Here is a 14,676-nt window from a genome sequence, read left to right as displayed (position 1 = left end):
GAGGGCGTGTATTATGGTGACCATGCAGGAGTAAAATTGGGAGACAGTTATGACCCTGTAACAGGAAGTGCACAAGGACAACAGTATTATTTTAATCAAAGCTGCAGACTAAAAAAATAAAATTAACCCAATAGATGGCTGTTTTAAAAACCTTACTTTTAGGGTACATGCATACTGCTGCTCCTAAACTGATGTTTTTGGGACTTTGGATGTTCTACATAATAAAAGCCAATGGGGGAGATTTACTAAAAGTTGAACACTCAGAATCTGGTGCAGCTAGGCATGGTAGCCAATCAGCTTTTAGCTTATACAATTAAGCTTTGATAATAAAACCTGGAAGCTGATTGGTTTCTATGCTGAGCTGCACCAGATTTTGCGCTCTCCGATTTTAGTAAATCTCTCACTATTTGTCCATGCACATATAGGCTTTTAGAGGAGTTTAAAAGCAGCAGAGTTTAGAGGCAGTCAAAGCTCTTTTCCTGAACGCAGAAGAATTACATTCAAGAAAAGAGCTTTTGGGCATGAAAAATGTCAAATGCATCTAAACGTGCCTAAGCGCTAGCTGCGCTTGAGAGTTTATTCATTTTAATGGTGAGAATAAATTACAATTCTGGCCAATGAAATAAACACCCAAACTCTTCTAACTCTCTCTGCCTTGGAATTGTCTCTTTGTCTACACGTAAGAGCAGTATCCATTTTTTGGTTCTATGGATGACTGCATTGCGTTTTCTTGCTCCATAGTCCCCAGTTGAGGGATCTTTTTGGGAAATGAGCACTATGCAATTTAAGGCATTGCTCTGCTAACTGGTCGTCTAACATCCCAATGTTGCTTGGATTGGTCATTCCTCATTTCTGCACGACTGCTTAATGATTAATAATTGTGGAGAGAAACTCCTTTTGAATTTGCTCCTTGTTGTGTATGTTATTGCGTTTGCGCTATAAATGGAAATTTCTTTGTTGTTCTGAATTAATTCTAAGTGAAAGAAATAAACACCCAAAACCTGTCTGTACGCTTTTAAACATGTTTGAAAACTGCAGCCTAGGTGCATTTTTAATATTGATTTTTCCTGTCAGGAGAAACAGCGTTTACAATAAACCAGTGTGCATGAGGCCGTATAAGCAGTTTGTAAATACATACTCTATATACACGGGGATTGCCACTTTTACCAATTTCTGATGAGACATTGCTTGTTGTAACATAACTACCATGAATAGATACAATAGTTATATCTATTGATATTTTAATATCCCCTTTACAGAGTCAGAGTTTGATGCTGCCAGCATGAATAAAGCAAAATGATATGTGTTTGCACGACCGTTTATTGGCCAAACTCATTGTGCAATTATCATCCATTAACACAGAAAATAAAACATGACCTTTTAATGCTTGCTAATGATGAACAATGCTTATTAGGGAAAGCAAACTCCTGTGCTTAATGACCCACCCTGAGTACTGAACATGTAATGCCAATAAACATGAGCTTGCTAATTTTGGTCATTATATTGCCGTTATCATTTTTTATCCTAGAATGTGTACAATCTTCAATAATACCAAGACTAGGGCTTAGGTATGGAGGTGTACTGGCTGTGATGAGGCCCAAGAGGACATGTTATACCCTGCTCAAACAAACCATTTATTCTGGGCAATGATAGGCAAAGCTGGTATACATTCTATAGGTAATGAAGCTTGCCCACCCCTTACTACCTCCTGCTCATTCCTATTGAACAGTGAAACTGCTAATCATAGTATTAAGCCAAAAGGAATGTGTGGGAAAAACATCTGGGCTCATACAGTTTGTATAAACAATGATTACATGCAGTATTTTATATCATAAATTCATAAACATAGATAAGTGCAAAGATATAGAAGTGAAAATTTGAAGTAAAAATTTGTGAAAGTCCATAACAAGTCCAAATCCAAATATTTGCAATCTGGTGATGATGTCATTTGAGGACCTCCACCTTCCCCTTTTGGGTATTCTCTCACCTCCACAATATGACCCTCACTACATGCGTCACATACACACGTTCCTTTCCACCAAGTCTGAGGCAGATGCTAGTGTATGTAATTAGCAATGGTAACCCATCAATATGGTTGAGCCCGTAGGAAGACAACACCAGCTCACAAACCCAGCACTACAAGGTGGACAGCAGACCCAGCCATCAAGGAGAAATTTTAGGTTTCCAAGCTCAAATTGTTAAGTGTTTTGAGTAATATTAATTTTATTCATTGTTGAGCAAAAGGATGAATCTCATGAAGCCGCATATTAATGCAGACCCACTGGTACTGAAATGAATGGCAGTCTCAGCCTGGGCTTCTGGGGGCGTGGCCTTGCGGGAGCCCAAGCTAAAACTGCCATTCATTCCAATACCAGTGTGTCTGCATTGTATCTGCATTGATGTGCGGCTTCATGGGATCCATCCTTTGCTCAACAGTTGTTTGGAGCTGAGATAAGCTCCTTCTCTGGCCTGAACTTTAAGTGATGGACACAAGATTGCTTTCCCTTGTAGCCTGAGCGGCACACGTTTTCCATTCCTGGTTTACAATAATTTTTTCATTGATTTATTTAGCGCAATGGTGATTATTCCCAAATGCTTGCAGTGATTTATATAGTATTTTCTATCACACTTACTTTTCATACTCCACGTTCTTCATCTTGAAGCAGTAGTTTTCCAGAACACGCCGCAGTTCATGTTTTTGAATTTGACCATTTTGGTTATAATCAAACAGTCGACAGGACCTGACAATGTTCTTCAGATTCTTGGATATCTGGAAGGAGGAGAACCGGCTTTGTCATAAATACTATATAGCACAAAGCTTATGAAATATGGGGAAAATGTAGAATGCAATTCTGTACAACATAAGGAGAGCATGAAAAGGGGGGGGGGGGGACGTGCTTCCATAGAACTGCTGACTTCCAAAATAATATTGACAGCATATTTTACAGTGTCAAAATCTAACAGTTGCCTGAGACGTTCAGACAGTACATAACAAAAAATTTGGTGGGGTAGCCGGAAAGAACTTCTGCCGAAGAACTCTACCCCCCATACCTTTTTAATGTCCCATGCTTTAAAGCAAAACTAGAATGATTCTGGGTCTCTTTTCTATTTTTTTTTTAAAGTTTAGGAATTTTTAAACTAATGTTTAGCATGAGTTTCCTTGTCTTTTTTTTTTACTGTCCATATAAATCTTAGTTTTGCAAATAAACATTTAATACAAGGTACCACACTGGATTTCCAGAAGACTATGTTTTTTGCTGTTTGCTTTTAGCTTCTTTCTATCTGATTGAAACTATGGATGGGGAGCTCTCTGAACAGAGGATTCAGGAAAGGGAAGGAGGGAGAGGGGTCACTGGTCTGACTCATCCAGTTGTCTGTGTAAATGTGCTAATCAATCTCTGTTAAAGTGGTAGTAAACTCTGTACTACCACTTGTACCTACAGGTAAGCCTATAATAAGGCTTACCTGAAGGTTCTGTGAATATCTCCTAAATTTCAGAGTGCATGCAGCCGATGACATCATTGGTGCATGTGCTCTGAAGGTCCGGCCTACAGTGCCAGACTTAAAGAGCCCGTGCCGGAAACGGCGGCTCCTGCGCCCCCCTATTACTAGGGGGCATTTTGGAGGCTGTAAGGGAGCACTCTGGAAGTACTAGAACTGTATCTCCAGAGTGCCTCTTAATGCCTCCAGAATGCCCCTTTACATCCTCCTGAGTGCCCCTTGGGATCAGTGGCAGTAGCGGTGTGTCAGTCCTGCCTACTTAAAGCCGTCCAGCTCACTTGATCTCTGCCTTCGCCTTTGTCAACATCACTGAGACTTTCTCCTGCATTCCTGTTGAAGACTTGCTCGGCTGACGTTCCTTCTGACTCCTGATCCTACTTGCTGTACTACTACTACGTTTATCTCTGGCTCTCTGACATTTGCTTGGCTGACTACTCGAACTCTGGCTTGTTTTGACTACGTTTACTCTGTTTACCTTATTATTATTATTATTACTATTATTATTAAACAAGTGTTATTTAACTATACTTCTGTCTCGGTCTGATTCATGGTTCCTGATACGGTGTTGGTGGAGGGGGGGTGGGATAAGTGGCAGAGGGATGGTGGTGGGGGGAATGTGATCAGTGGCAAAGGGATGGTGGGGGGATGGGATCAGTGGCAGAGGGATGGTGAGGGGGGTGGGATCAGGGGCAGAGGGATGGTGGGGGATGGGATTAGGGGGATGGGATCAGTGGCAGAGGGACGGTGGGGGGATGGGATCAGTGGCAGAGTGATGGTGGAGGGGGGTGGGATCAGGGGCAGAGGGATGGTGGGGGGGATCAGGGGGATGGGATCAGTGGCAGAGGGATGGTGAGGGGGATTGGGATCAGTGGCAGGGGGATGGTGGCGGATCAGGGGACAGGATCAGTGGCAGAGGGATGGTGGGGGGTGGGATCAGAGGGATGGGATCAGTGGCAGATGGATGGTGGGGGGGTAATGGGATGGGATCAGTGGCAGAGGGATGGTGGGAGGGCATCAGGGGATGGGATCAGTGGCAGAGGGATGGTAGGGGGGATCAGGGGATGGGATCAGTGGCAGAGGGATGATGGGGGGATCAAGGGATGGGATCAGTGGCAGGGGCGTTGCTAGGTCTACAAAAGATCTGGGGCTAGAGCCCATAGCAGCATAGTAAAGAAAGTCATAAGCTTGGGTGTGCATACAAATGTATATACAGTAATATACGTGTGTATATATCCCCAGACAGCCTCCCCCTTGCATCAGGGTCCCCAGAGAGCCTCCCCCTTGCATCAGGGTCCCCAGAGAGCCTCCCCCTTGCATCAGGGTCCCCAGAGAGCCTCCCCTCCCCTTGCGGACCCCTGCAGAGACTCAGGGCTATGGGCCCCAGATTCGGGGCTATAGCCCCAAAAGCCACCCCCTAGCGACGCCACTGGGCAGAGGGATGGTGGGGGGATCAAGGGATGGGATCAGTGGCAGAGGGATGGAGAGGGGGTTGCCAAGTGACAGCCAAGAAACCTTAATGATTTAGAGAAGATCTGTGAAAAAGAGTGGACCAAAATTCCTCCTGAGATGTGTGCAAACCTGGTCACCAACTACAAGAAAAGTCTTACCTCTGTGCTTGCCAACAAGGGTTTCAACACCAAGTACTAATTCATGTTTTGCTAAATTTATAACATTTGTATCATGTGTTCTTGTTTGGATTTTTGGTTGATATTCTGTCTCTATAATTTAAAATACACCTATGATAACAATTACAGACCCTTCATTTCTTTGTAAGTGGGCAAGGGGAATCAAAAAATTAGTCTTAGCTGGTAGTGCGTGTTTGTGTGTGTGTGTGTGTGGGGGGTATCCTGAGTTCCTATCTTGGACTACAGAAATATTAGCCTTTATGTTGTGGCTATCTAAGAGTGGGTTGAGTAGTTATCAAAAAACAACTGGGAGGGCTGACACTACTCAGTTTACAAAAAGACGAAGTCAAGTGTGTGTTAAGGGTTGCTTTAATGTAGGGTACACATTGTACTGTCTGTACTATGAACACTACTTTTGAGCTCCGAGAACCATGGGCTGAGAACAAATATTGGCCAACATATGCAGATGCCCAAGAGCGGTTGCACTGCGCCTGCACATCTGACTGCCTTCCAGCATCTACAGGAGCTTTTACGTTTCTGGGTAAATTAACATAGAGAGTCCCTTTACGAAACAAGTACCTTGTCCTCTGACTGACTTTGAAAACCTACAGCAATCTGCAGCCGTTTATGGTTACAATTAAAGACTCTCAGTGCCGCCTTGCACTCAAAATATGTACACAACAATATTGAGCAGGCAATCAAAACTGAAAACCGCTCCCCCGAGGGCTCGTTTTATTGACGCCTTCGATGGCATCTCCATGGATGAACCGGTCAAACAGAAGAGTTTTTCCAGCAAGCTGCATCCCTCAACAACCAGCACCCGCAAGCTCTGCCCAAGCATGCTATAGTCACCCCTGCGATGGTCATGGATCATTTTTTATTAGCCACATTTTGTTTCTGTTTTGTATCATCCTTTTGAAATTGTCATTCTGGAGGAAAGACTGAAGAGACCGGGAAAAAAAAAAAAAAAGAAGACACAGATGAGCAGATATCAAGAGACATTCGCTACTAAATGAACTGGAACAGGATAAGTATCTAGACTGTGAGGTTGTGCATTCTGGCAGTGTTCCTGCAGAAGTGCGGTCTAACTTGTCTCTCTCTATTGATTCCATCTGTTTACACTCTACAGAGTATTGGCGCCCTGCTGTGCATATATCCTATTTACCAGCTGGTAGTGCTGGATTACTTCCAACCCCTGGCAGGCTGCCTAGAAAAACAAATGGAGTGTATTACTTTGGTTCGTCTTCTGTTTTTAATTAACTGGAGTGTCCACTATGGCTAGTTGACTTGCATTTACATAAAAATTAATGTGTTTAACGACGAGGTGGCATTTCCCTGGCCAGGCCCTGCCTTGTACGTAGATCTGCTAGAATGATGAATATTGCGCTCACCGGGGCTTTGCTGGACTGCTCTTTCATTTTTTATTTTTTTTTTTTACCAATGTCTAATGTGGTAATGATAAAGAACACTACTGGGGTAGATTAAAGGGTCATTGACATTTTTTTACCTTATTTACTAGTCTGAGTGCTGCTCGATATGGGATGCCACAGAAGGGTGATGCCAAATCAAGTTCAGATGCTTACACAAGCTGCATTTAAAAATGCATTATTTTTAAATGACTACTCCACTGCAATAGTTGCAGAGCAGTTTTATACAGAGCTATCAAGAGTATCTGTCTTGCTATCAACATCCTATACTATACAGGATAGCACAGGCAGGTGCTGTGCATGCTTAGGGCCATGCCACTCAAGAGGTCCTGACACTTACAAATGACAAGTTTGTTAAAGGAGAGAGAACACTCACCTGCTTTCTTTTTTTTTTTTTAACTAGTAATGGCGGCGATCAGCAACTTTTAGCTTGACTGCTAAAACTTGACTGATCTGACAGTAACTGACACTTTTGACACTTTTTTGGGAACCAGTGACATTAATACAGTGATCAGTGGAAAAAATATGCACTGTCACTGTACTAATGACACTGGCTGGGAAGGCGCTAACGTCAGGGGTGATCAAAAGGTTAAATGTGCTCCTAGCCAGTGTTTGTGTACTGTGTGGGAGGTGCTTTTACTAAGGGAAGACCTGGATCCTTGTCCCTGCTTTGCAGGAACACAGGATCCATACCTTCCCTACTGACAGAACGAAAATTTCTTGTTTGTTTACACAGGAAGACTGCCATTCTGCCTCTGTAACAATCAGTGGGTGCTGGCGGACAATCGAGTCCGCTGTGCATAATCATTGCTGTGTTTATTACTGTATAAGGCTACTTTCACACTGAGCTGGGCAGGCGCCGGCGGTAAAGCGCCACTATTTTTAGCGCCGCTTTACTATCGTTTTAGCAGCGTTATTCGCCCGCGAGCGGGGCGGTTTTAACCCCCGCTAGCGGCCAAAAAAGGGTTAAAATCCGTCTGGATTTAGCGGAGCGGATGTCAGCGGACATGTCACCGCTGACATCCGTCACTCCATAGAGGTGCATGAAGCGTTCATTCAGGTCCGCCTGAAAAACTGACAGGTGGACCTCAACGGTCCGCATGTGTGAAAGGGGCCTAAAGTGGGTTTTGTATTCCCATTGACATGTACATTATGGTAATGTAAAACCAGTTTGACATGAACAAAGACCCATCTACGCAGACCCTAATAGTGTTGTAAACGCTTCCACCTGGTTGGGCAGGTCCAGGGGACAAAAAAAAAAAGCTTTTCTATGTATCCTCCCTGCAGGAACTATTATAATATATTGGGGAGGGGAGGGTAGAACTCTGTTCAAGGAGAACCACTAATTGGCTGGCTCTGCCTGAATATCTAACACGATTGGTTAAGCACATTCAAGGGGATAAATTAAAGGTCTATGTTATTCTATATTTTAAGTTATTCTGGCATAAAAACCCCAGTAAAGTAGTCCTGGGTAAAAATAAAATTAGTGTAATGCCGTGTACACACGATCAGACTTTCCGACAGCAAAGCCGTGGAATTTTGTTCGAAGGATTTTGGCTCCAACTTGTCTTATATACACACAGTCACACATATGTTGGCCAACAATTACGAACGTGGTGACGTACAAGATGTATGTGATATCTCCATTACGAACGCTAGTTTTACAAGACCGAGTGCTTCCGGCTCGTCCTTGATTCCGATCATGCGTGTTTGTACTTTGGACTTTTGTCCGACGGATTTGTGTACACATGATCAGAAAGTCCGACAACAGACATTTGTTGGCAGAATATTTGAGAACATGCTAGCCAACATTTGTTGGCGGAAAGTCCGACAACAATTGTCCGATGGAGCATACACACGGTCGGACTTTACACCAACAGCCTGACATCCAACATTTCCCATCGGAAAATCCGATCGTGTGTACGGGGCTTAAGAGTCATGTTGCTATCAACACTCATGGTGTTGCTGCAGGACTCCCAGAGCAGAACATGAGATCTATTTCAAAGGCCTCCCTAGCATTTCCAATCATAACCCAGGGTGCTGGGATGGGATCTCTAATGTAAGGGCAAACTCTGGGGACCCTGATATAAGGGGGGAACTTTGGGGACCCTAATGAAAGGGGTCAACTCTGATGTAATTGGGTAGAGGCCTGGGGGGTCCAGGTCTAAAGCTGTGTAAGGAACCCCAAAATGTCTGATGGCTCCCCTGTTCCCCACACACTGCACCAACATTCCACATGCTGCTGCAGGACTGGATGATGTTAGCTGGAGATGAAGTCATCTCCTGCAAACTTCAGCCAAGCCGTGAAGAAAAGGTATCCAGCCAATGAGGTGCCACGCAAGCCGTGCTGCATGCAACATCACTTCCTCCCAGCTCACCAGCTAACACCGGCAAGGAGGTGAGAAAGCATCCCTGCACAGTCTGCAGCCTTTCAATTTTTTGGGGGGGGAGGGGGGGTGCAGGTCTTCCTAGAGCGCAAAATAGTCTAGCACCGGCCATGCATATACAGTAATCTGCCACCCACCTAATATTAGGTAGGTCCCCCTTTTGCCAAAACAACCCTGACCCATTAAGGCATGGACTCCAGTAGACTTCTAAAGGTATGCTTTGGTATCTGGCACCAAGATGTCAGTAGCAGTTCCTTTAAGTTGGGAGGTGGACTTGTTTTTCCATCACATCCCAGAGATGTTTTATTGGATTGAGATCTGGAGAACTTGAACGCCATGTCAACAGCTCAAACTAGTTGTTGTGTTCCTCAAACCCTTCCTAAATCATCTTTGCACTGTGGAAGGGCACATTATCCTGCTGAAAGAGGCCACTGTCATAAGGGAATACCATGAAGAGGTGTACTTGGTCACCAACAATGTTTAGGTAGGTGGTATGTATCAAGTAACATTCACATAAGTGGCAGGAACCAAGGTTTCCCAGTAGAACATTGCCCAAAGCATCACCCTGCCTCTGCTGGTTTGCCTTCTTCCCATACTGCATCCTGGTGCCTTCTCTTCTCCAGGTAGGTGACGCACACACACCCGGCCATCCACATGATGTAAAAGAAAACATGATTCATCAGACCAGGGCCCCTTCCATTGCTCCCTACTCCAGTTCTGATGCCCACGTGTCCATTGTAGGAGTTTCGGCTGTGGACATGGGTCAGCATAGGCCCCCCTCACTGGTCTGCAGCTACACAGCCCCATGCACAACAAACGGCAATTAACATTTTTTCTGCTTCCAACACTTCATGTTCACTTGCTGCCTAATATATCCCATCCACTTTCAGATGTCATTGTAATGAGAAAATCAATGTTATTCACTTTACCTGTTAGTGGCAATAATGTTATGGTTGATCGGTGTATAGTGTTACAGAATAAAGTGCATACATGCAATGAATAACAAGAGAGCCAATTTGAAATAATTCTATAGATACATATGATCAGTAAAATAAATATATCCAAAATATAAAATAAAAAATCGATGTCCCTTTAACCTGAGCCTACTGACTGTATACACAGCAAACATATGTCTCAGTATTTGTACCTACACTCTCAGGGGTGCAGAACACACAGGACGGTGCACAGGATACAACCAAAACCTACCCCCTCCTACCAGTACAAACCCCTACCCCCCTACACCCATATACCCCCAGTACAGATCTAAACCTGCAGCCTCAATCTCCCCCAATACAGATCTTTCCCCCAACCCTAAATGTCCCTCTCATTACACCTCAGGTGACATTGCTGGCACGGTACCTATGTGACGGGATGACTGACTGCTGCGCATTCACAGGAGTTACATGATCCCTTGCCAGCCAATAGAGTTACCTGAAGGCTGGCACCCAGGGAAAAGATGTCATATTTCCACTTTAAGGCTCTCCTGCATTTAAGCGTTTCTGCAGTGCTTCTTGCTGTGCTTTTTGTGTTTTTTTTTTTTTACCACAATGTTTTTTCCCGCAATTTGCGTTTTGCATTTTTTATGCTTTCTTTTTTTGGAAAATGTGTTATTGGGCAGATTAAAAATGCAAGATGCAAATTGTGGCAAAATCACAACAAAATTGTGGTAAAAACGCACTACATTCTTTTCTGCAGCTTCTCCACTGAAGACTATTGAACCAAAAAAGCATTGTTTTGCATTTAAAAAAAAGTCTCTGACCCTTTCCAAAAACCCAGAGGCACAAGAATGCATTGATGTGAATGTGTTCCATAGGAACCCATGTTCAAAATAATGTGTTGTGTTTCTGCAAAAAACAAAAAGCATGAAAAAACACATTGGTGTGAATGGAGCCTAAAGCCTTGTACGCACGATCGGATTTTCCTACGGGAAATGTTCGATGACAGGCTTTTGGTGGAAAATCCGACCGTGTGTATGCTCCATCGCACAATTGTTGGATTTTCCACAGACAAATGTTGGATAGCAGGTTTTAAAATTTTCCGCGGACAAATGTCTGTTGTTGGATTTTCCCAGCGTGTGTACACAAGTCCGTCGGACAAAAGTCCAAAGAACACGCATGCTCGGAAGCAAGGACGAGCCAGAAGCGGTCGGTCTTGTAAACTAGCGTTCATAATGTAGAATTAACATTCGTAACGTGGCAAATTATGAAATCTAGAAATGCAGTACACAATTCTCTTCTTCTTTAATGGGATAATAATGAAGCTGCTTTGCTGGTGAAACTGATGGAGTTATTGCAAACGGCTTTTCAAAGGCTTTTTTTTTCTAGTGATATCAAGAATAATATTTTGTTTTTTGTTTTTTTGGGGGGGAGGCAAGTTACCACAACATCATTATCCCGTAGTTTTTAAGATCAAAGATACAACTATGTTGGTGTCCCTTGTCAATTTTACATTGTATAGTTTTAAATGAAACTGCCTTCTCCCAACAGCCATTTGAAGTAAAACACATAGCCAAGTATTATTTGCCACCATTTTTTTATTGTGCATTAAAAAAAGAAAACAAATAAAATTAGACATGCTATCTGCCAATAGAACTTAACCAAAAAGTGCATTCGATGCATCCAAAAATATAGAAAATATACCAAATCAAATCATTATTCAACCAAAAAATAATGTCAAAGCAATAACTCTAAGGCCAATAATATAAAACACGTTATTGCCTCCCATTCCGCAACATGGCTGGTTGACGAACGGCCGTTCAGAAACAAACTGAAAAGCGCGAACTGAAAAGCGTGAAATGAAAAGCGCGAAATGAAAAGAGCAAATCAACACTAACCAAATTTCTACTAACACGAAATTAGTAAAAGGAGCCCAAAGGGTGGCGCTAAAGAGCTGAAAAACCATTTAGTACGTCACTACGTTCGTGATTTTGCCCAACAATTGTGTGCCGTGTGCAATCAAGACAAGTTTGGGCCAACACCCTTTGGACAATAGTCCACGGTTTTGTTGGCCAACAATCCGATTGTGTGTACGAGGCTTAAGAGTGAGGGAACTCCTCCCCTCAGCTGTGTCATGTGAACGGAGCAGAGGGGGAGCCTCTCCTTGGCTCTGAACTGCGGCGGTCAGTCAGGAGCAGCGTTGCACTGCCTATATTACTAGTACCACAGTGCCGCTTCTGCCTGTAGGACATCACGGTGCATGTATGTGATATGTGTGTATGTACAGAAACCAAAGTATCATGGTAACAGCCAGGTAACTAGCTTTTTCAAGAGAGGTCAGCACTCACAGACTAGCTTCTCCCTGTGCCTGTAGCTTATGTTTCTATCTTTCTCTTTAATAGATTCATCGTGGCCGAAACATCTTGTGGACTGGAGTTCCTTCACAGCCGTGGCGTCCTCCATAGGTAACTATTTCTATCCTATGATGATTTCACAGACCAAGTACAGTATCTACTGGAGTGAGATGGAGAAGAGGCCCCTATATACATGGATACTTAATGTCTTCCCACTTTTCCCACCAACCGATATGGAAAACATATGTCACCAGCACCACCTATAATTTAAATATCAGCTGTCGGCAGTGTTTTTTTCAGCTGGAACTTGGTGGAACTCAGTTCTGCCACCTCTGGCTCTGGCCTCTACTCCCTGCTCATCACTTGTAAACACAGAAGTCTGGCTTCTGTGTTTACAAGCAATAGCTTGTCTCCCAGTGGCTCCCACAAATCGGATCTCCTGAGCAAATCCCACTGAAGGCAGGACAGGGACAAGGGAAATGCAGGTGCCCAGGTTGCAGTGTAGTCATGGGCGGGAGAAGGTGCATGGTACGGTGCACTCTCTGAGATCTCCATTTTTTTCCCTGGTGCCCGGATGCTCATGCCCCCGCTAGATCTCCCTGCAAGTGAGAGAGGCAGAGCCGCCTACAGTGTGGGGGAGAGGGGCTGTGGGGGAGTATGGTTGAGTTCCTGCACCTATTCTCTGAGAAATAAAGTCCTGATTGTCAGTAAAGTAATCCTCTAAATCTGTGAATATAAATAGAAATGGTAAAGACCTTCCCTATACTGTTATATAAAAGCATAACCTGAATAAACAATGTATAACACAGATACAAGTAAAAAATCAAGACAAATATTCTGTGATAATTATTAGTGGCGAGTGTATACTAGAGTAAGAATATTTTTTATTGATTTTTTTACATCTGTGTTACATAGTTACACAGTTAGTCAGGTTGAAAAAAGACACAAGTCCATCTAGTTCAACCATAAAATAAATAAATAAATAAATAAATAAAAAATATCATACAATCCCATATACCCCACCCTATACCCACAGTTGATCCAGAGGAAGGCAAAAAAATCCCAGAAAAGCAGGATCCAATTTGCTACAGCAGGGGAAAAAATTCCTTCCTGATTCCAGAGAGGCAATCAGATTTTCCCTGGATCAACTTTACCTATAAATGTTAGTACCCAGTTATATTTAGTATGTACATGTAGGAAAGAATCCAGGCCTTTCTTAAAGCAATCTACTGAGCTGGCCAGAACCACCTCTGGAGGAAGTCTATTCTACATTCTCACAGCTCTTACTGTGAAGAAACCTTTCCGTAATCTGTCCATACCTCTCTTAATACAAGAAAGGACTTTGCTCGTTTTGGAAACCACAGCTTGGCATTGCATGCTATTATTGTGCTTATGATCTACCAAAACCCCCAGATCCTTCTCCACCATTGATTCCCCTAGTCGTACTCCACCTAGTATGTATGATGCATGCATATTCTTAGCCCACAAGTGCATAACTTTACATTTATTAACAGTAAACCTCATCTGCCACATAGTTGCCCAATTAGACAGTGCATTGAGGTCGGCTTGTAAATTGGAGACATCCTGTAAGGACGTTATTCCACTGCATAGTTTAGTGTCATCTGCAAACACTGAAATGTTACTTTTAATCCCAGACCCAATATCATTTATAAAGATATTAAAAAGTAAGGCTCCCAGCACTGAACCTTGGGGTACACCACTGATAACCTTAGACCATTCAGAGTAAGAATCATTAACCACTACACTCTGAATTCTGTCTTTTCGCCAGTTTTCTATCCATTTACAAACTGATGTTTCCAAGCCTGTAGACCTTACCTTACACATGAGCCATGTGTGGGGAACTGTGTCAAACGCTTTTGCAAAATCCAAGTATATCACGTCCGCCACCACCCCTCTGTTCAAGGTTTTACCTCCTTATAAAAAGAAATCAGGTTTGTTTGACAACTTCTGTCTTTCATGAATCCATGCTGTCTGTTGCTTAAAATATTTTTTTCCAGCAAGAACTCGTCTATGTAATCTTTTATTAAACTCTCCAGTATCTTCCTGACTATAGAAGTTAAACTAACAGGTCTATAGTTACTTGGTAAAGACTTTGTTCCCTTTTTAAATATAGGCACCACATTGGCCCTATGCCAATCCAGTGATACCATTCCTGTCATTAATGAGTCCCTAAAAATTAGATACAATGGCTTTGAAATTACAGAGCTCAATTCTTTTAGGATCCGTGGGTTGATGCCACCTGGTCCAGGTGCTTTATCCACCTTTATTCTGTCTAAATATTTCTGGACCATATCACTTTTGAGCCATTGTGGATCATTTGGGGCTGTGTCACTACCACCCCCATTATGGACATGAGCTCCCCCATGCTCCTTTGTGTACACAGAGCTGAAGAAAGTATTTAATAAATTTCTTTTTGTCCCCAGTCA

General features: G+C 43.1%; 1 protein-coding gene across 1 annotated transcript in view; it reads right to left on the bottom strand.

Annotated features, from left to right (window-relative positions):
• Positions 1-14,676, bottom strand: part of EFCAB6 (EF-hand calcium binding domain 6) — a 309,070-nt gene that overhangs the window by 215,193 nt on the left and 79,201 nt on the right. The window contains exon 7 of the mRNA XM_073621947.1: positions 2,634-2,770. Coding sequence (XP_073478048.1) covers positions 2,634-2,770 — 137 coding nt within the window. The remainder of the gene's footprint in view (positions 1-2,633; positions 2,771-14,676) is intronic.

Source organism: Aquarana catesbeiana, linkage group LG03 (assembly GCF_042186555.1).
Source record: "Aquarana catesbeiana isolate 2022-GZ linkage group LG03, ASM4218655v1, whole genome shotgun sequence".
Classification (NCBI taxonomy): Eukaryota; Metazoa; Chordata; class Amphibia; order Anura; family Ranidae; genus Aquarana; species Aquarana catesbeiana.
This window is presented reverse-complemented; position numbering and strand designations above follow the sequence as displayed.